This window comes from Camelus dromedarius, chromosome 9, assembly GCF_036321535.1.
Source record: "Camelus dromedarius isolate mCamDro1 chromosome 9, mCamDro1.pat, whole genome shotgun sequence".
Classification (NCBI taxonomy): Eukaryota; Metazoa; Chordata; class Mammalia; order Artiodactyla; family Camelidae; genus Camelus; species Camelus dromedarius.
The window spans coordinates 8,327,332-8,349,595 of NC_087444.1; the positions used below are offsets into that span (position 1 = coordinate 8,327,332).

The 22,264-nt window shown below is 38.4% G+C and overlaps 1 protein-coding gene across 3 annotated transcripts in view; it reads left to right on the top strand.

Moving 5' to 3' along the window:
* CDC14A (cell division cycle 14A) overlaps window positions 1–22,264 on the top strand; it is a 141,768-nt gene that overhangs the window by 38,920 nt on the left and 80,584 nt on the right. For all 3 annotated transcript variants that reach the window (XM_031457690.2, XM_064488763.1, XM_010975155.3), the window contains exon 5: window positions 15,086–15,165. In XM_031457690.2, the coding sequence (XP_031313550.1) occupies window positions 15,086–15,165 (80 nt within the window). The remainder of the gene's footprint in view (window positions 1–15,085; window positions 15,166–22,264) is intronic.

Sequence of the window (22,264 nt, forward strand, 5' to 3'; positions counted from 1 at the left end):
AGGCAGCCAAAGCCCTGAAGACATTCGCCTTTATCATGTTACTTGAAATGTATTTGCAATGCCTGATGTGACAGCAGGTGACTGGCCCATCTGGGTTAGTCTACAGTTGACATGTCTGTACATGTCTGCCTGGGCCTCACCTGACATTGATGTGAGTGGGAGTCATCTCTGTTCAGCTTTGTATAAATATCTGGGCAGAAGAGCTTCACACTTAGACACATCCCCAGTGCAGATAGTTACTAGTATGGGTATATATGCTGATGGTACGTAATGTCCTCTTGACCTGACAACATCTAATCTTAGACCCTCCGTTTATAAGGGGCTTTTGAATGCATACTTTTAATCTATGAATATTTTATTTCAAGACTTTTTTTTCTATTTGATATATTATGGACAGTGATTTAATACATGAAAAGCCCTCCCATATGTGCTTTCTGAAATTGTAGACAAAGGAGGAGCTAATGCAATGCCTGTCGAGGTTGCTGTGTGTTGAGTTATTCCTGAGACTCTTAGTGCCCAGAATATAGTCACTTCGACAGTGAACTTAGACCACGCCCATGGCGGCTACCGGGTCCCCGCGTTGTCGCCACTCTGCCCCTGCCTCTGTCTTAGTTCTCGCCCTCCCTGTGCCTTTGCCTCAGCCTTGTCTCCCTGGTGCCCACCCGCTCTCACTTTCCATAATAAATGCCCGTAAGGGTTTCTGAGTTTTCTTTATGGAAAACCAGGACCTATGACGAGGACCTGAAGCCAGGGATGTGGTTAGTCAGCCAATTCCCGGTTAAAGTAAATAGTTGGGCTAGGAAAGTCACTTCAGCCTAAAAGAAAAACCTAGAGTTGCTGTAGTACCTCAGAGAATTATTTAATAGGGGAGTAACATTTGTGGTTCTTTGTTTCAAATTAATGAGCAGACAGACAAGCCTTTCCATGTGAAGGTACGACTGTAGGATGATCAGACTTTACAGTTCTTTGGTGAGTGGGTGTGTGAGTCGTTTAGTGAGGCCTACTTTGGGAAATTTGTAAGTTAATTGAAAAAAAAACCCCTATAATTCCTTTCTCAGAGAAACTTTTCCTGCTGTTTTTTCCATAATTGGTCCGTCCCTCTCCTTACTCTCCAACTGTCTATTTTGTCATTTCTTATTATCTGACCCAGAACCTGGCTCAGTTATAGCTTTCCTCACCTTGTCTTGCAATTGATGATGTGCAGTGTAATCTACTAGAATGAGCTCCTTGAGGAAAGGAATGACTGTTACTCACGTTTGCATTCTCAGCACCTCACATAGTGCCTGACTGTGCTGTTCAAAGGAATAAGGAACGAGCGAGACAGGAAACAGCCCTGGAGGGAGTTCGGACCCCCAGTGGGGACTGATCTTGTGTTACCGGTGTGTAAGAAATGATGCAGACAGACAGACTCCAAGCTCAAGGTCTTCATCACGTCACTCCCACCACCCCAGGTCCTGCCCTTGACTTCTGTAACCCAGGTCTCGGCTGCAGGGCTTTTCATTGCTTCTTAAAACCTGTGGGAATGGACCCATCCTGTACAAAGAATTCAGGGTTAAGCGGTAAATCTCCTAATAGCATTGCAGGGTCTTGCCTGCCTTGGAGTTGGGAAAGCCTTGAATCCCATTAGTTTGAATGTAGTCAAGTATTTATGTTCCCTTCAGAAATGTCTGAAATTTTGAGAAAATTCTCAGTATTTGCAAGTGAGCTGTAGGTTAGGCTGCAAGCTGCATGTTTTGCCAGGAGCCAAATTTTAAGTTTTATTGTTTTCCTGGAAACATATCTGTGAAATAATGGAAATAGTGACAATATGTGGTTAACATTTTAAAATAGTTTCTAAAATCATTTTGTTTTCTTGTCTCTAAGTCAGATGTATGAATTCAAAACAACAACTTTTAGGGTATCCTATGATATTATTACCACAAAGTTTAAAAAAATCTACTAGATATTAAATTTTATATTTGTATATTGCCTGATGACACTATTTTACTTCTGAATTCATGGAAGAGGAAGTCAGATAGTAGTTGATGATTAAGATCCTTCTATTACAATTAAAATTTGGGGGATTTACCCAGAATGTGGGCAACTGGATTTCCTTGATAAGCTCTATTTGACTTTTCTTTTTTTTTTTAAGGAACAGTAGTTGACCTAGACCTTGGGTTTAATACAAAGACTGCAGGAAGAGATGGAGGGAGGAGTGTCTCTGGCTTTTACGATGTCTACTCTAGCAATCTGGAGAGTAATTTCTCTGAAGAATTGCTATGGTGGAGCTGAATACAGTGATTCTCCACTAAGTTACAGAAACAGAAAGACCTTAGATAGGATCTCTCCTTGCCCTGCCTGCCCACCCCTACCTTTCCCTTCTCCTCTGCCTCATTGTACTAAGAGACCCAGAGAGATTACGTAACTCGTCACAAGAGGCAGAACAGAGGGGACGAGAACCCCCCTGTATCACTGGCATTCCGGTTCTTCCAGTCCCCCTCTTATGTAGACACTTACATTCCCAGTTAACACCATGTTCCCTCTTTTCTCACACTTTGCTCTTGGCTTTCCTTCACGCCTGTTACTCATACACACTCCTCGTTATCCCTGTACGACTCTCCATCTTCATCTTTGTTTTTCCCCTACAATTTTCACTTCTTTCTCCTTCCGCTGTTCTGATCATGTCTTTCCTGTTGCTTTGTTTCCTTCCTCCCTTCCGCCTCCCTCCTCCTTTTTTTCTCAATTGGCTAGTATATAGAATAGTAATATTGTAATAACTGGGGTTTTTTGGTTACATGTAGCGGAAACTGGCTCTGACTTGCTCAAGCTCAAAACTTCAGAGTGAATTTCCTGGTAGTTTAGTCAAAAGGAGGATGTGGAGGTCTTCAGGAGCCTTCACTGTTAAATAAAACTCTGCATTCATTTTCATAGGAAATAGTCTTTACCACCCGTCTGCTTCATTTGTTCATTCTGTCATTGAACAAATAATTATCGAGCAGCTGTGCTGGATGCTCTTCTAGGCTCTAAGGATATAGCGATAAACAAGAGAAAAAAAATCCCTGTCCCTGTAGAGCATATATTCTGCTGGGCGAGGCAGCAGTGCTGGCTGTGTGGTGATGTGCTAGCGTTGGGCTGGCTGCTGCACATTGGAAGTTCAAAGAAGCCATCTTTGAGGTGATGACAGTTAAGCTGATAAAGACTAAGAACATTCTAGGCAGAGGCAATCGCAAGTACAGAGGCTGTAAGGTGGGAATGAGCTTGGGTATGACTGAGGTCCCAAGGAAAGCCGACGTGGCCGGAGCACAGAGGTGAAGAGGCTGATGCAGCAGATGAGGTGTGAGGTCTCTGCCAGGGCTTGTATGTGGTGGGGAGAGTTTGGATTTTATTCTCCATAACATGGGAAGCTGTTAGAGAGTTGAAATGATCTGATTTGCTCTTAAAAAGACTTTTAAAACCCATCTTCTAGAACTCTGCCCAAAGCTCTCCATGCTAGAGTTCTCTCTGTTTCGTATTTCTCTCATGCTACTGGGCCATAACGGTCTGATTATTTACATGTCTGCCTTCCCTACTGTCTTCATTTTATATCCCTAGAATACAGCTCAGTGTCTACATGTGGACGCATGAATGAAGAGGTGGACTTGTCACATAGTGTCATGGGCATTCGCAAAGCCTGTTGTGCCCTTGGAATTTCATTGAGAATGGAGACTTCCTTTCTTGCACTAACTACCACTTAAAGCTAAGGGAATAATATATATTTGTAGTTCTGCGACATAATTTAGGCACTGAGCCTTCTGACTTCTAAAAGGATAACATTTCTAATACTGATTTTCAAATATAACTAGGTATCAGAAATACCCATGGGCCAGACCTGGCATATCTGGCTAATCAGAATCTCAGGGGGAGAAATCAAGATGTCTATAGTTTAAACAGCTTTAAAGGCTTTTCTGAGGAATATCTGAAGTTATTGAAGTTGGGATCCCTGGGCTAGGAAGATCTGAAGTAACATACAAGAGTGCTTCATCAGGTCAGGGGTGTATTTGCCTTGTTCTTGGTATTATCCATGGTGCCTGGTACCAGTAACTGCAGAGTGAAGAAATGAATCACCTGTGTGTAGAACTGTGAAGAATTCTCTGCTCATCTCCTTTTTCTTTCTTCTCCCTCTTCTTCATTTTCTTTGAAAGTCTTGCTGCTGATCAAAGGATGGGGGTGAGAAATTGCTGGGGTGAAAAGAGGTGTTTTCTGGAAGTAGTGAGGTCTGCCTATAGTAGTGAGCCAGAAGAGGAGGGAAATTTCCAGTAGCTGCAGGGAAGGTGGATGCGCTTCCTGTGTATTACAGTTTGGATATGTGTGCAGTAGCTCTGTGGGTTGGATTTAAGTTACTTTTATTTCAGTTAAAGTTTCCTTCTCTTGAGAGTTTCAGTTGTACTATTTGTGAACTTTGTAAACGAAAGTATTTAGGGAATGTGGCTACTTCTTAAAAAATGTATATACATTTAAGAACTATAAATCCTATTATTTCTTGAAGATACATCTGTCATGTGGCATATATTTGAACAGTTTGGGCTAACGCACAGTAAAATTGCCACAGAATCCTCTCTGCAAACACCTGACTGGTGGGCAAAGCTCTTGTTTCTCCTGCTTTCTCTAAGCAACAACTCTTTGTAAATACTGGAAGAGAACAACCAGTTCCTTGTTTGTGTTCATTGTTGGTTTTCTATTCTTGAGTCAATTCAAGGAAGAGAGGCTTACGAGTTACTATGAGATTCTAGAGCTGAGATTTAGTTCACATGTTGTATGGCTTCTATCTTAGAAATTTGGATAACATCTAACCTACAAACATCTTCAGCTTGAAAAAGAGTAAGATGACTATATTCAAAAAGGAAAAAGCCTTTTTGTTTTCGGTCCCTCAGGTGCATGCTCTAGTTAGTTACGAAAAATGAATACAATGGATTGTCTGGTCTACCTCCTTCCCCCCTCCTAGGAGATCTTAGGTTGCTGTAGTTGCCGTAATCATGGGAAGGGAGCCACGCTTTGATATTGCTCTCCCACCTGAGGTGGGGGGGTTCCATCCCTGGCAAGTTTGGCCATCTTTCTCTTGTGTATGTCCAGAAAGTTTCTGACCTGTCTCGTTTACTTTTCATTTCAGTTACTTCACTCTAAATTACATCAAGAAAATCTTTTTCCTCTTGTATTTGCCTTGCCTTCCATTGCCTCAAGATCTGAGACCAGTCATAATCATAATGCCCAATACTGAGGAAAGCTATGCATTTTGAAGTGGAATTAGATATAATAAAGTGCCAGTCAAACAGTTGAAATAATTCAGGGCTCACCTTAGAGTCAGTGTAAACATGGTGACTGCTGTCCTCGTGTTTTCCCAATCTGGCTTTTTCTCAACTATTAGCACTGAAGGAAGATAATTTTAAAAGCAGGCTCGTGTATTTAATTATTTTGTTTTAGTTTTCAGTTTTTGAAATAGTGTTTTCTACTACTTTTTATTTTAGATATCTAATTTTAATGATAAGAGGGAACGTATTATCATTTTTGGTCTAGCCTATGAAACTAACAACCATAAGGGTTTATCTTTGGGAAATGATTTCCAGAAATCTAAATATTAGCTTTTACAAATAAGCTTTTGGAATAGAATTCATTTGCAAGTTGAGGACTGTCTATAATTGGTCACAGGTGTTAACAGGATTTAAACAGTGATTCTTGGTCTGTGATAGTGGATCTGTCATCTGCATCTTCACCATAAATGAAGTTATGGTTCTTGCTTGATCAATTCAGTCCTTGGTTTGAAGAACACACTCTTCTCACTTCTTTTAACTTTTCTTTCTTAATTTGAAAGGCTTTATGAAATAAAACTCATACGATATCCAGAAGTAAGCAGTGAAACTCAGCATGAGGAGTTTTTAATGTGAAACCATTCCACTTGAGAGCATGTATTATCCAAGTGATAATCTGGAGCGAGTCTATTTTCTGTGTTTTCTGCAGAGACTGCCTTCTGATGATGAATGATAGATGCTGTACAGGGTCACGTTTACCTGTGTGTTGTAACATAGACTTATACACAGCTGGTGTGAGACTAGGGGCTCAAGTTTTCTTCGGACCAAATATTTTCTCCTTTTCTGCTTTAAAGGGTCCCTTTAGACTTCTGTGTGCTGAGAATACTATCTCAGTGCTTCCTTGGCTTGCTTAGTAAGGGCTGGGCTAGTTCAATGAGAGCCAGCCAGCTCAGCAGTATCTGTTTTGGAGCATGAGCTCTCCTCGGGCAGGAGAAGGCTGTGCTACTGAGACATTGCTTGCAAGAGATGTGTATTTGTCCTGGCTGTAGCTGTCAGTTCTGGAAGGACATCTTTTCAGGCTGATTATGAAAATCCTAGTTTCCATCAAATTAGATGGGAAGATACACATGGCTGCTGTTGTCTGCAATTTTCCTAAATTGCCCATCAAAGAGCTCCCACGGGTTTTACTCTAATTTACCCCCATGAGAGTGGTGGAGAGAGTATTTCTATTTTAAACTAATTCTCACATAGATAGAATAAAGTCCACTGCTTAGTCACTGTGTAGAAAATCTCAAATTCAAATTAAAATGTGAAGAGATGACACATGAGAGTATAACAGAGCAGACATCGCCTTAACCAAAAGACACAGTCACTTCTCGACCTCGTTCTCATGAGGATGCCAGATGATTGTTAGGTATTTTTAGGGCAGAAATAAGCAATGGAGATAGAGACCTGACATCAGGCTCTGCCTTACTTCTGTAATTAGCGTTGTCTCCATATTTGTTATGCAGATGCATTGTCTTGTCCTCTGCAGGCCTTGTAATCTGTGGTTTACAATAGACTCAGAACTTGAAGAACAGGAAGAATGACTTACCTTCTTTTACAACGTGTTAAAAGACTGCAGGAGGCAAGATGCATTCATTCTTGTTCTGCTTTAATTAGATCAGGAGAATAAACTTAAAATAGACTCAATAATGCAAGTTGTTTTAAATATACAGTTACATTTCTGCTTTGTAATTAGACTTGCCTTTCTAGCTTGTGAATGTTTAACACTGAATATTTTTATTTCCGTAAGCAATTAGAATGGAAGTGGAATCAGTGGTGCATTTGATAAATGCCTTTTTCCTATTTTTAAATTTTATTTTAAAGTTGAATGCAGATATTGTTTTCTCAGTCACTGGTTATAATGGGAGGAAATGATTAGGAAGAAAAATGTTGCTAAAAATAAAAAAAAAATTAAGCATTTCGTTTGTGCTTGTGTGTGACAAATAAGAGTTAGTGTTGTCTTCAGGAAAAAACAGTTCATAAATTAAGTGCCCTGACACTTAAGAAGTCTAAGAATCAAAGTCTTGGGAGCCAAGGAAGAGACTTTAAAAGGTTTATGTTTCAGTTCTTTGCAGGGTTTCTCACCTGATAGTGTGTTTTTATAGTCCATTCCATGGACTTCTGTGATTTCTTTTTTGTAGGTAACTGATAATCCCTTTCCTCCCCTAAAAACAAACCCAGCCTGGTAATCTTATTCTTCTGTTTGTGAGAAGTTCACATAAGGAAAAATGACCACAGTGTCAACTCTTCTGGTCACATGTACTTTGTTGGAGAGAGCCATGGGTCACCTCAGCCATCTTCTGATAATTTAACAACAGATTGTTAAGACAGGAACCAGTGCATTTATTTTATGGTTGTTGATACTGAGGTACCAGGAGACTCAGGAGGCCGTTTGAACAGGCAGAACTGAGAGCAGGACCAAGATCTGTATATTAAAATGAGAGGGTTGGACTGAACGATGGTGTGTATGGGCTAGTTTTGGTATATAGCAATCATGAGGGACGTCTACAACCTCATGATTTGATGTTTGTATGCATAGGGCTAAGCTGTCAGAAATAACAGCAGTTGTGGGTCCAGTCAAAGTTTGGGACCAAAGTTTATCTTTTTCCTGTGGTCCCTTAACAAAAGAGCAATGTGCCAGATACAATTCTGAGCAGTTTACGTGTATTATTAATTGACTTAATCTTCTCCATCAACGGCCTGACGAGGCAATTACAGTATTATCCCTTCTTCACAGGTAAGGAGATGGAGGCACAGAGAGTTAATGTGATACAGCTTAGAGGTGGAGAAAGGCAGCGGCTTTGAGAATATAAGGCAGGAGCCAAAGAAGGCTGCCTGGCCAAAGTGACTTAGCGCTGTGGTGCCAAGAAAGGGGAGGAAGTGGCCATCAGTGCCACTGTGATGCAGGGGAGGCTCCGGTGGAGTCCGGTCCCTGTGTGGACCATTCCCCAGCCTGCTTTAGAGCTCTTGTCATCCATATTTTTAAGTACCTTGAGGACGACATTGCAGACTTTCCTCGTGACCTTGTATGTGTGCAGGTGCCTATGCAGGTTGTGAGCGTTAAGTAAATCCAAGTTGATCTTTGGTGACTGTGTTCTGTTCCACCTCCTGCTTCCTGCCTTTTATCACGTGTCCAGAGTGGCTGAGTGTAGCCTCAGAATAGATACGGGGAAGTGGGAGAGTGAGTGTCTGGGTCAGGTAGGATGCCTTGACGCTTGAAACACTTTCTATAATCTAATACAAATCGTTTGATCCAGAGCTCTTCTGTTTGAAATCAGTCTCTTTCTTTCTTTCTCTTTTAGCACATTATAGAAGAATTGTCTCTACGTGCCTAGTCTGATGCTTTCCTGTAACTGGGCTCAGAAAATTAATTTCACTGGCTCCGCTGGGCATTACCACTAAAGTAGTGACACATTTCAGAAGACTCACTTACTAATTGTTAAATAAGCTGAGTTAACCCTCTGGGGTGGATGCACTCGTTGTACCTTAAACTTAAAACTCAGGACCCCTCACCGGCTCAGGTCCCTCCCTCAAGGTCTTTGGAGGGATCCAGTGGTGGTTTTGTAAAATTTGAGAAGATATTTGTATCCTTTGCTTTTCTCCCCAGAAGTGGTGGGAGTGCTGACTTCACAGCTCTCTATCAGTGTTCCTGTGGCAGTACCTGACTAGGAAAGGCTGTTCTCAGCATTTGTTTCCTCTTTCATAAACAAGTAAAATACTAAATAACAGGAAATCAAATGCCAGAATTGAAGAATACTCTCTCAGATGGCCAAATCGAATCTTCAAGAGTATTTTCACTTTCCAGATCACAAAATATAAATATAATTAACACGAGGGTTCAGGCTTTGTTTTAAAATACATTACGCGCGCGCGTGTGTGTTTGTGTGAGTCGTGCTTTGGCATCAGGCTTTTTTTGAGGAAATAACACCTGAAAACAAAGCTAAAAACATGGTCAAATCTGAGGGAAATGTCCCCAGGGAAAGACCATTGGCAAATTCATGACTCAGAGTCTGGTTTAGACTTCTATATTAAGCCATTTGTTGTTTAAAGAGTCATCCGTTGTGTAGCAGAGAGATTAAATGATCTGAGTAGAGAAATAGAGCGGCAAATTCCACACTGCTTCTGAAATTCACATGTATTATTTTTTGACAGGCTTTCAGGATTGAATGACCATCAGATTTACTTTAAAGAAATGGTTTGGAAGTATTTGCAGATTAATTCTAGGAAGCTTTTATTTACCATACCAGTTTGGTCTGCTCTTCTATAAAATTAGTCCAAACTCGATATTTGTTGCATTGTTTCTCAGTGTGTGGTGTGCATGTTTTTTGTTTTATCTTACTTTTTCTTCCAATTTTATTGAGGTATAATTGAAATACAGCGCTGTATAAGTTTAAGGTGTACAACATAATGATTTGACTTACATGCATCACGAAATGATTATCACTATAAGTTTAGTGAACATCCATCATCTCATATAGATACAAAATTCAAGAAATAGAAGGAATTTTTTTGTGAGAAGAATTCTTGGGATTTACGCTCTTAACAACTTCATATGTAACATAGAATGGTGCTAATTATATTTATCATTGTACATGACATCCTTAGTCCTTGTTTATCTTCTAAGTGGAAGTTTGTATCTTTTGACTCCTTCATCTGGTTTCCCCTCCCCTGAACCCCCACCTCTGGTGACCACAGATCTGATCTCTTTTAATATGAATTTGTTTGTTTGTTTTGAAGATGGCCTACAACACTATGTTAGTTCTTGTTACATAATATTTAGTATTTGTGTACATTTCAAAATTATCACCATGATAAACCTAGTTATGATGTGTCACCATGCAAAGATACTACATATTTATTGACTCTATTCCCCACACTGTACATTTCATACCCATGACTCATTTATTCTGCAACTGGAAGTTTGTGTCTCTTTATTTCCCTCACGTATTTCTTTCTCCTCCTCACCCCCCTTACCTCTGGAGTTTGCATTCCCTGATGATTAGTGATGTGGAGCATCTTTTTATGTGCCTGTTGGGTATCTGTATGTCTTCTTTGGAAAAATGTCTTTACAGATCTTTGGCCCATTTTTTAATTGGGTTGTTTGTTTTCTTGATACTGAGTTGTGTGAGTTCTTTGTCTATTTTAACATTAACTCCTTATCAGACATGTCATTTGCAAATATCTTCTCCCATTCAGTAGGTGGCCCTTTTGTTTTGCTGATAGTTTTCTTTGCTGTGCAAAAGCTTTTTAGTTTGAAGTAGTCCCATTTATTTTTGCTTTTGCTTTCCTTGCCTGAGGGTGCATATCCTAAAAACTACTATTAAGACTGATGTAAAAGAGAATACTGCCTATGTTTTCTTCTAGAAGTTCTGTGGTTTCAGGTCTTACATTTAAGTCTTTACTCCATTTTGAATTTATTGTTGTGCATGGTGTGAGAGAGTAGTCCAGTTGGATTCTTTTGCACGTAACTGTTCAGTTTTCCCAACACAGTTTATTGAAGAGGATAACTTCCCCATGTTGTATATCCTTGCCTGCTTTGTCAAAGATTAATTGCCCAATGGCATTTTTCACAGAACTAGAACAAATAATTATAAAATATGTATGGAAACACAAAGACCTCACATAGCCAAAACGATCTTGAGAAAGAACAAAGTTAGAGGAATCATGCTCCCTGATTTCAAACTATATTACAGAGCTACAGTCATTAAAACAGCACGGCACTGGCACAAAAACAGACACATACGTGATCCACAGAACAGCATAGAGTCCAGAAATGAACCCACACTTATATGGCAATTACTCTGCACAAACATTTAAAAATTTTAAGAGTTATGTATTTTAAAATTCTTTTATGTGTGGACTCAATGGCAAGTGATACTGGTTTTCCGTTTATAGCAATGATATAAAACACTTTAGAATGAATTGATGTAAGTTAAGAGAGTATGTCTGTTTAAAGAGAATAGTAACACATGGTGCTGCATGTAGTGGCAGAAGTTGAGCAAGTTGATGATGACTAATTGAAGTTTGGGAGACATTGGCTTATTGGTAAATAATAGATACTATACTAGTTTGTAGTACTGTAATTTTAATTATTGTTAAGTAAAACTCATAGCTATTGGTAATATATATATTAGAATGTTGGCTCTTTAAGAGTCTTTTATTAAAAGTTAAGAGTTATTTTGGTGCTTGGTACCTGGCATCAAAGTTAATTAAGCAGGAAAAAAATCACTTTAATTGACTGACTCCTAGTTAGTTAAAAGTGAGAACATATATGTCAAATGCTATTCTATTGAGAAGGTTTATAGGGTTTCCTGGCAAAGAGTACGACAGTTTTATAAGAGCAGTACAGATACCCACTATTTCAGGGATAAACTGGCGTGATAAACCAAGCACTATACAGAAAACTTTCGTTAAGTTTTATCAATTAAAAGTTGGAGACGATTCTTCCGGTTTGGGTTTATATGTGCTAATATCTAGTGAGAAGAGTAGGCAGCGTGTTATTTTTTTCCTGAGAAGCAGAAAAGGAAAATCAGGGTATTTAAATGGTGCTTTTAAATTAATTTTATTCAGAAAATATTTTTAGAAGTATTAGTATATCTGGTGGCAAATTTATGAGTATTAATTAAATGTAGATTTTATTTTTAAGACGAATACACATTTAATATTTTATAACTGATTTAGTTATGAAATCCATTAAAAACAAATTAATACACATTAAAAAAACAAATTAATGCATGTTAGTACAAAACACAAGAAACATGGAGATAGTATAAAATATAAAGTAGAAAGTCCTCCTTCCTCCTTCTGATCCTCCCCCAGCCCTATTCCTCAGACACAACTACTGTTAACGGTTTAAAGTCACTTAATTTTGAAAGTCAAATGTAACATTACTATATACAAAATAAATTAACAAGGACCTATTGTATAGCCCAAGGAACTATATTCAATTTCTTGTAATAACATATAATAGAAAAGAATCTGAAAAGAAAAAAAAATATATGTATACGTATAACTGAATCACTTTGCTGGACACCTGAAACCAACATTGTAAATCAACTGCACTTCAATAAAAATTTTTTAAAAAAAGAAAAGAAATCTCCCCTCCCCCCCAAAAAGTCAAGGGTAACGGCACTTAGGAATTGGGAGAGTAGGAATCTCCCCCCCACCCACCCCAGTTCTGCTTCCGTTGTCTGCATCTCTGCTTTCAAGCAGATGTGCTGTATGGAATTACTGTGGGCTTTGCAGTCAGATCTGTGTTCGCATTCTAACTTTGTCACAGAGCAGCAATGCGAGTTTGGGAAGCTCCTGATCTTTCTGAGCTTTAGGTCCCTCAACAGCACAGGCTTAAAAGTTGTTTTCTTTGAGCTCTAATCAGGCCTAGTTTGTCTCTCTGTCTGTCTTTCTCTTTTTTGAATAGGAGACATATCTGAGAAGATCGGGTATAAGAATCCATGACATTTCTTCTCCTGGAAAGCTGGAATTGGGTTATTTTCATGACCAGCGTGCACGCATTCAGTAATGCACTCACTTATTAGAACACTTCATCTCTCTCCCGAGTACCTATTGTCAGGTTGTAAAAGGACATTGCATTTACCTGCCCCTGGCATCTTGCTGGAATTTAGATGGCCTCTGTTGGGTTTCACTTTGCACTTATTAATAATTTAGCACTGGGATAAAAATAAAAACAAAGACTCTCATCTTACAGTGTGAGAACATGGGTCATGTGTGCTAAGTCATGCGGGTAAGATGAGTAGCAAAACCCAGTGGGGTAACCAGTCTAGAGAAGTCTTTCCTGTGGGCTGTTGCCTCCCTCCTGCAGAATGACTGCCTCAGAATTAAAGGGAATTAATGTAATTGCTCCGGAGGAGGGAAATGTATTTTTGCTTTCCAAAGAGGGTTGTATAAGCTTTAATTATCTAATCCAAACACAGGAGCTTGCTGCAAGCAGCTTTCGCTTTTAACAGGAGTAGTCAATTTTCAAATATTGCTGCATCCTTAGGCTTGAAAACTCACTGTATTATAACCAACTCTGTTCAGTGTATTATGTAACCTACCCACTAGGGAACAACGAAGTCCTGTTTTAATATTGGTGACTGAAAACGGTCTTTAAAGCTCGGGTTGGTTTAAATGGATTTTTGCAATTATTTGAGCTGCAACTCGAGATGTGGTTCTCTGTGGAATCTGTGTCTCATGTCTCGATCTTTCTTTTGCTGTGGTTTCATTTTCTGGGCTGTTTTTGTTTCATATTCAATTCACTTTGTTTGATGTGTGCTTTATCAGACCTTCATGTTTACTTGTCAAAAGAATATGGAGCTTTCTTCTTAAAGTTAGAAGTATTTTTTCTGTATTTATATTAGTTTTCTTTCTTTAGAGGGTTGAGATGTTTTCTAGTCCTGAAATTATTAATAATTAAATCCATGTAATATTGCCAGTGGAACAGCTTACAGAAACTTTGTAAGCAGAAGAGGAAAACCCTACTTTTTAAGAAGTGGACTCGGCCATTCTTGTTGAAATGTTGGGACATATTAATGACATATAATGTCATTAATTCTAGGTAGAAAGGATTTTAGGGATTGAATTTGAATCATACTGTAAAGGAAAAGGATCAGTGCTCTTGTCTGAGAATTAAAACATTCAACTGCACTTAGGATAAAACCAAACTCTCCTCCTGGTTGCCTTGCTCTTCGCAGTCGGACCACGGCCTGGCTTTCCCTTCCCGCCCTGCCCTTCCTGCCCTGCCCTTCCTGCCCTGCCCCGGCCACACTGTCTTCCTCTGCGGGACTCGCCACGCTCTCGCCCCCAGCAGGGACCCCGGCCCCTCTTGTTCCCCCTTTTCCTTAGCCACTCCTGTGCTCTCCTCCTGCACACCTCACCCTCCGTGGCTCCCAGAGACCCCTCCCTGACGACTTTACTTCAGGGTATTGAGTAAGTCTATTCTCTTTCCAGGACTCTGTTTATTTCCTTTTCAGCACTTATCTCAGATTGGATTTATTTTTGTTAATTATTTTTTTGCCCGACAAGAATGTGAATTCTACTGAGAGAGGTACCAGTACCTGATATAGCTCCTGGCGTGGATTATTTAGTCAGAATGACTAAACAGAAGTCGTTTACTGGTTTTAAGAGCTCTTTTTTGTTTGTTCTTGGTTGAAGAGTAGTTTACTGTGCTGCACCAGAGGGATGTAACTATTCTTGATGTTAAGAGCCAAGCCAACATGTTTTCTAATGCTCTTATCTGTATGCATTTCCCTCCATTTCGTTGTGATTTTATTGATTGTTTAAGAAAGCAACGTGAGCTGTCCTCAGAGCAGACGGAGTACTCGGTAGACCTCCCAAGGGGTCTTGTGCCCTGAGATGTCTCAGAATTTATCAGGAACTGAATTACCTCACAGTGGGTCTTCTGTGAAGGACAGGCAGGCCTGTGTTGGTCTTTGGTGAACACACAGTTCAGTAATGGAGGTACAATTGTTCTGCTCCCAGAAGGGAAAACCCTGCCATTGTATGTGTTCAATGTGCTTTGTAAACAGCCCCAGACGGCCCCTTTATGGATCTGCCCTCTGTCTTAAAGCTTCTGCTCATCCTTAAAAGCCAAAGGTTACCGTTTAGCTTCAAGCTGAAAAGGAAATTTTGGCAGCTTGCTTGCTGTCTGAAGATCAACATTATCACCATGACAGCTGTCACTTTCAAAGTGCAAGAAGTGAAATGCAGATTTGGTGAGTAATTATATTAGTTTTGTGTCATTCTTTGGTGGTGTTCTAAGTGTTGCTATTTATTTGTCTTAGGTGATCTATTTAAAGAAGACTCCAGAAGAAGCCTACAGAGCACTCCTGTCCGGCTCAGACGCCCCCTATCTTCCATTCAGGTATAACCGCTTGTGAGACATGGGCCATCGCACTGGGCCACACAGCTCGCTCCTTTAGAGTTGGATTATTGTGTTTTTTAATTGTCCTTAGACTGTGACCATGGTGTTTTATGGAATGAAATGAGATGGTAATTTTTATTATTCATTTTTATAGAGACAACCCCTCCTGCCTTCACCCATATAGTAAGAATAAAATAGCTTTTCCTTTTTAGAAATTAATTTTTTCCTTGAATCCTTTCTATATCTTGACAGTTGAAGTACAAAGAGTGCCTGATGTACGACCTAATAACCATGTGGAGGTTTGCTAGATCTCAGTACTCTACATCGTTGATTCATCCATTCATTCTTTCATTTTGTGAGCATTGATTGAGCTCTCACCAAATGTTGGGGGCTGGAAATATAGAATAAGACCCTCAGAGTACCTTCCCAGAAGTATATATTTAGTGGGGACCCTACATTCTCCGTTTAGCAGACAAATGTAGCTTCCATCCTAAGGAAGGCTGTCTCTCATTACAGTGTTGGAAAAGAATATTTTGTAAGTATCACCTGAAGAAGGTGTTTTAAAAATTTCAAGTAAACTTGAGATTGTTTAAAAAGTAGAAGAGAGCATACATCAAAGTTCCCACGACAGTCATCTCTGAGAATTGTGAATGATTCTGATATTTCTGCCCTTTTGCTTATTTGTGTGTCCAAGTCTACAAGCATACAGATTGCTTGTTACTGTTACTAGTGTCGTAATTACCAACAATAATGAAAGAGAGGAGCAGGAAAGATTGAGGAGCTTGTCTGTGGTAGGTAATTATTTGTTACCTGAGAACTAGAATTTTTGAGTAATTAATAAGATCAGAATGGAAGAAAAGACAGTAAGAAAATTATTAAAATGTAACATAGGATTAAATTATAATTTTCATAATTGTAGCCAGTTTTTCCAAATTTTTAAATTTTAAATATTTGAAAATATAAATAGATTAACTTGGTTCCAATATTTTTAAAATATATGAGAAGGTTTACAGTGAAAACTCTCTCCCACCCTTGATTCTTATCTGTCTGGTCCTTTCCAGGTAACTACTGGTACTGGTTTATTCTGTATCCTTCTTAGAGTTTTTTTTATGCACATATAAGCAAATAAAGATATGCATACTTATTGGTCCTTTTTTTTATCACAAAATATAACATACTGCATGTACTGTTCTGCATCTTGACTTTTCTCCACTTAGTTCATTTTGGATGTATCTTTTCACATCAGTACGTAGAGAGCTTCCTTCCTTGTTCTGCCTGATTGCTGTATAGTGTACACAGGAATGCATTTAGCCACTCTCTTATAGGTAGACATTTAAGTCATTTTCTACCTTTTTAATTCACATGATCTCGAATGTATTTTAGAAGAAAGAAACTGAGACAATATTCTGGAGAAAATTATAATATTCTTGTTAGACATAAAGAGTTTTGGTAATTTACCTGAAAAAAAGTGCTTAACACAAATATCAGGAATTTTCCCCTTTAGCTTAGGCACCTATTTCCTACTACAGTTTGCCCTTGAATGTAGCTCTAAGTTGTATCTGTCTGATAACTCAGATACCAAGAGTTGTGTTTACATTAAACTGCATTTCTAAATCCAAACTCTCCATAAATCATACATTTGAAACAGAAAATACCACAAAGTGTACATTTAAAATTTAGTGAAAAGTTTAATTGAAAAAAATACTACTAGTTTTCTGGAATTTGACTAAATAAACTTAATTTTTTTCCTAATGCTGAGATGAGACATGAGTGATTTTAGTGTACAGCCCAGGCCGACCAAGGCCAACGCAGTGTCATCAAGAAGCATCTTCTTGCTTTTCATCATCTATCGGCCATCATCACCTTAGCCTTCCTTTGGAACCTGGAGACTATCGTCCACTAAGTTTTCCACCCCATTTGTTGTTAAATTACACTTTTATCTTCATTGTCTAGCTTAAAAAAAAAAATTCCACTTCTGTATTAACATGTTTATTTAAAAAATAGGAAGCCTCCAAGAAACTTCCATTTAACTGTAATTGTTTTATTGTTTAAAAAAATTTAAAAAAATGAAGACAATTTTGAAGGCTTGTTGGTACCAAGTGTGGTTGGTACCTTTATATTCCCTCTTTACTGAAATGCTCATGTTCCCATTTGTGCTGTATTGTTTTAGTGGCTAATAAAAGGGGTTTTAAGGTTTTAAATAATGCTGTTCTTCAAGATTTGTTGATTTAACAAATGTTTATCTGAGCAGTCTCTTCTGTAATGCCTCAGCTCATTTTTCTAGAGATACTTGGCAGGTCCTGTGCTGATAATATTCTGTTACGTTTTGTGTATTACATTTTGTTCTTGCCCCATTACATTTGCTACACACACCATGAAAACAAGTGTCATGTATTGTAGTTAATTGTTTGCATGGCTGACTCCCCACTAAATATGGCTGACTCTCCTCCTGAAGGCGGGGATAGGGCTCTTTTCTTACCAGTGTGCCAGGGAATACATGCGTTAATCCATTTATTGCTTTTTCTGTGCCAGCCACTGTGATAGTCTTATGGATCTAAAGATGATTAGGACAACCATGCTCCAGGGAGCTCTGTGTATAGTTTGTAACTGTGTAGGTGTGTAAAACAATTACAGTGTCTCATTAGAGTTAAGAGATAGGTGGTATGAGGAAGGAAGCTTAACGCTTAAACTGGGGATGGGAGATGTTAGGGGTAGGTCCCATGAATGCCTTTCACGTTAGGGTGAAGAATGGAGAACAGCAATCCAGGTGCTGGGTTTAGGTGCTTTAATTTTTTATTTGTATGGCATAGGTTGTCTTTTGTAATGATAGGTTAGGGAGGATACTGTATGATATGTTTGCAGGGTAAGTATATCATTATAACCAAAAGGATTATATGATTGAGTTTTTCTGTTTGGATTTATCTTAAAAATTTTATTTTTAAAAATTATTTATTTATTTACTTTATTGAAGTACAGTCAGTTACAATGTGTCAATGTCTGGTGTACAGCACAATGTCCCAGTCTTGTGTATACATACATATATTCATTTTCATATTCTATCTTAAAACTTTTAAATTATAGTTTTCTATTAACCTAGTTAAAAATTATCTAAATATAAAGCAAATTGAAAAAAAAAGATTTGGGTAGCTTTACTACTTATCTTTTTTCTTTCAATTTTAATGAGATATAATTGACATACAACACTGTATAAATTTAAGGTGTACAGCATAATAACTTGACATTTATATGTTGTGAAATTATCACCACAATAAGTTTAGTTAACATCTATCACCTCATCTAGTTACAAAATTTTTTTCTTATAATGAAAACTTCCAGGATCTATTTCCTTAGCAACTTAAAACATGCCATACAGTAGTGTTAACTGTAATCATCATGTACCTTACATCCCCAGTACTTACTTACCTTATAGCTGGAGGTTTGTACCTTTTAACTGCTTTCCCCCAACCCCCCCACCTCCCACTCCCATTTACTGCCTATCCTTGGTTACACTAAATGTAGTAGACCTTGGAGACAGTTGAATTCCTGGCTTGGTGACACTCAAGGAGTGTTTGTTGTGATGTTACTGTTTGCAGGTCAGTTTTAGGGTGTTCCATTCAATTATAAAGTTGTTGTGTTGGAAACTGTACTTTTCATTTGTACTAAGGATAGCCAGTGTGTTTATCAGGAGTGACTTCAGCCGAAAACTAGAGGAAAATGGTACTTTTCACCTATCTTAATTCTTCGAGTCCACCCATCTTTAGTGTTGGCGTGGCAATGTGCCTTCAAGGGAGCAAGCAAGGGGTCAGAGTCACAGAGCTGGAACTGGCCAGCCTGGTGTGATTCTTCTCAGGTTTTCTTCCTTTCAGTGTACCACCAAATTTATAGTCTATACTGTTGGCCAGTCATTCTGCAAAGTCATATTAATGGCAGCCTGTTTAATGTCCCACAAGACCACCATCCCTTGGTGGAATTTCTAGATTATTTTCTTGGCGGTCAATGGCAGTGGTTTTCAAATCTGGATTTTTGGGTGTTTATAAAACAGTGTGAAAAATTCCTTACATCTCACAGAAGAAGTAACCCATCTAAACTGTACAACTCTTCTTTTAAATCTTTTTTGTGCTTTTAAATTCAGTGTACATTTACTTCTTTGTTTATTGGTCTATATGTATTACTTTGGTAAGTTGTTTTTAGTATTGATGATTCATAAATCTGCTAAAACCCAATTTTTCTATGATATATAAAATTAAATGAGGAATAAAACTATATGGACAATAAATAATATCCCGGGGTCCAGTTTCAAAGACAAATATAGAGAGCATGACATGAAAAATGATGACTCGGTGCTTAGGTGAAGTTGAGGTAGGGTCCTGAGCTGACATCCAATGGAATAAAGCTGGTTGAATGTTGCATGTCCTATCACCAGTTGTTAGTTTAGTGGGGTTTTTTTTCTTTTCCTTTTTTGGGTAGTTCTCTTCCTGGATAGATCCAGGAACATATTCTAATGTGGCTATTTTATTTTAGCTTGGAGAAGAGACCTATAGGTCAGTTTTTCCCAAAGTTATGTTGATTCTCATACTTGGTTTAAAGAAGTCTGGGAAGCTTTAAAAAATATTGATGCCTGGGTTCTACACCGAGAAATTCTGATATAATTGGCTTGGGGTGAAGTCTGGGTCTTGGGATTTTTAAAAACTACCTACATGATTCTGATATGCTGCCAAGGTTGTGAACTACTGAGGTCTACTACCCTGGCAAAAAAAAAAAAAAAAAAAGATTTAATGGTCAAGTAAATTTAGATTTACAAAACACATTTCCATGTTAAAGATTCTGAATGATTCTAAGTAGTAAACTAATCTGTTTAACTTTAACTCAGAATTTTCTGCAATACTTCATCCTGAATGCCTCCCCATTCCCCCCCAGTTTCTATTGACATGGAGCAGAACTAGCTTTCCGAAACACTTTTAAGGCACACTTCCTGATCCACACCTGTATGGAATAAAACAGATCTCTTGGGATTAGAATAACACACTGCCATTTGTGGAACTGTTTTTGTGCTGTTTCCTGAGAGTCTTGGAAAGAGATGGCTTATCAAATAATGGTGTTTTATCTAATAGGAACAGAAGTAGCAAGTTTTCTCTTCAAGCAGGCTCGAGTCCAGAAACCTTCCTTAACAGAGGACCACAAACCTCCCACTGGCAATCCTTTAATGTCATTTGCCATTTAAAGGAACCCGTACTGTTTGTGTTCAGGGATGGGTTTGTTTTGTGTGGGGGATGACCCCTAGTGATAGCCCTGTTGCTGAGTCTTAATGTGGCTGAGTCTTTATGGGAAATCTCATCTGGGCATGCCAGAACTTGCAGGTCTCTTAACAAAGGCTCAGAAGGGTCAACCACTTAGAACTTGGCATTAGGCTGCCTGCCTTCTTCTAAAGCAATGTAAACATGTGCTGGTAGATGTTAGATGCAGTTATAAAATATATCTCTTTACATAAATGTTAAGCCATATGTTTGTTACCAAACTTAAATATGAAACTGTGATTTTTGTCGAAGTTTATTTAGCAATTAACGTCATACTTCAAAGGGAAGGTTCTCTTTACCATGTTTTTATCCTGAGTGTCAAAAATATAGAAAACAAAATTTATTTTACTCTCTGTTAAGGCTTTCCTTTCATTCTCAACTTTTCTTTATGATGACTACCTCTGCTTCTCAGTGTTGATCTTTAGGGTCATTTCTGCCTCCATGGATCTTTAATAAACCTTTGCTTTTGATGCTTGATACAATGGGAAAGAATCTGCATTGGTTTTGAATAGTGAGGATGGGCCAATTTCCTGAGTCTTGAAAATAAAGGAGATAGATGGTTTATCCAGTCCAAACTCTTGGATCTATTCTCAACAGCTGGGGTATACTGAGTAACTTGGACCACCCTGAAAAGCAGACTCTATCAAGTTTTCTTGTTAAAGTGGTAAATAAGCACCACTATACAGAATCTAAGGACAGAAACAACTGCCAAGTTCTCTATGACCCACTAAATACACATGAGAAAGTAAGTTATGGGCCCAGCACACTTCTGCTGAGCCACTCTGCTAAGACAAGGAAGTGAGTTGTATCTTTTTTTTTCCTTTTTTTAAGAATATGGCAGTGCTTCAGTGGTTTGAGTTGTGAAAACTGGCTCAGACTCCTTTTTTTTTTGGTTATTCCTGTTTTTATAGTTTCAGATCAGTGTACTAAACTTTCTGTAGAAGAGTAAGTGCCAAATTTTTTTGTACTCTACATAGTACTTTTCCAGTAGCCAGCCTTAGTTAATAAATGTGCTTTGGAATAAGTTTGCAGTCATTTACATTAACAAACATAATTATTTTCTTGAATGCCTCATATATGAAGCTCTTATTTTCAATACTGGAGTCAAAGACAGTTTACTATTATTTTTATCTTTAAAGCAAAATTAGCATGGGGAGCACTCAGGGGTTGATACAGAGCCCAGAGAACAGCCCCTGGTCTGCTTTTCTGGTGCCTGTTCTTGCTAGTTCTAGACAGATGCTATTCTGCTGCTTTATATGTGACCTTTTCAGCTATGACTTAGAAACGAATTTTCACATATCTCTGTTTCTTTTGATGAGCAAAATGATTAGTGAATAGCTTTATGTTAAATCTGAAAAGCAGGAGATTCTGCGTCCCGTTTTTTGTTAGGTACTGGTCGTGCTGAGTTTTTGGCTCTTCCCTGTGAAGCCGTTCGATTTTGCTCTTTCATGAATGGGAGATAATTTTGTTCTTCCCACTGATTCTTATCAAATGTATTTTTGGAGGTCTAGGTAATATAAACAATTGACTCTTTCTTTTCCCTGGAGCTTGAGTGTATATTTTGTCGATGAGTTCAGAGACTGGAAGCCAGGTGTACTTTGGATAATTGTGTAAAGTATTGTGGGATATTGTCTAATTCCCAGGTATCCGTACAAATTAGTCCAAGGCTGAACTGTCTAGTAGAGTAACTACTAGCTCCATGTGCTGTTGAACACTTGAAATTTGTTTAGTCCAAACTGAAGTATACTATGAGATTGAAATACACATTGGATTTCAAAGATTTATTTTGAAAAAAACTATCTTGT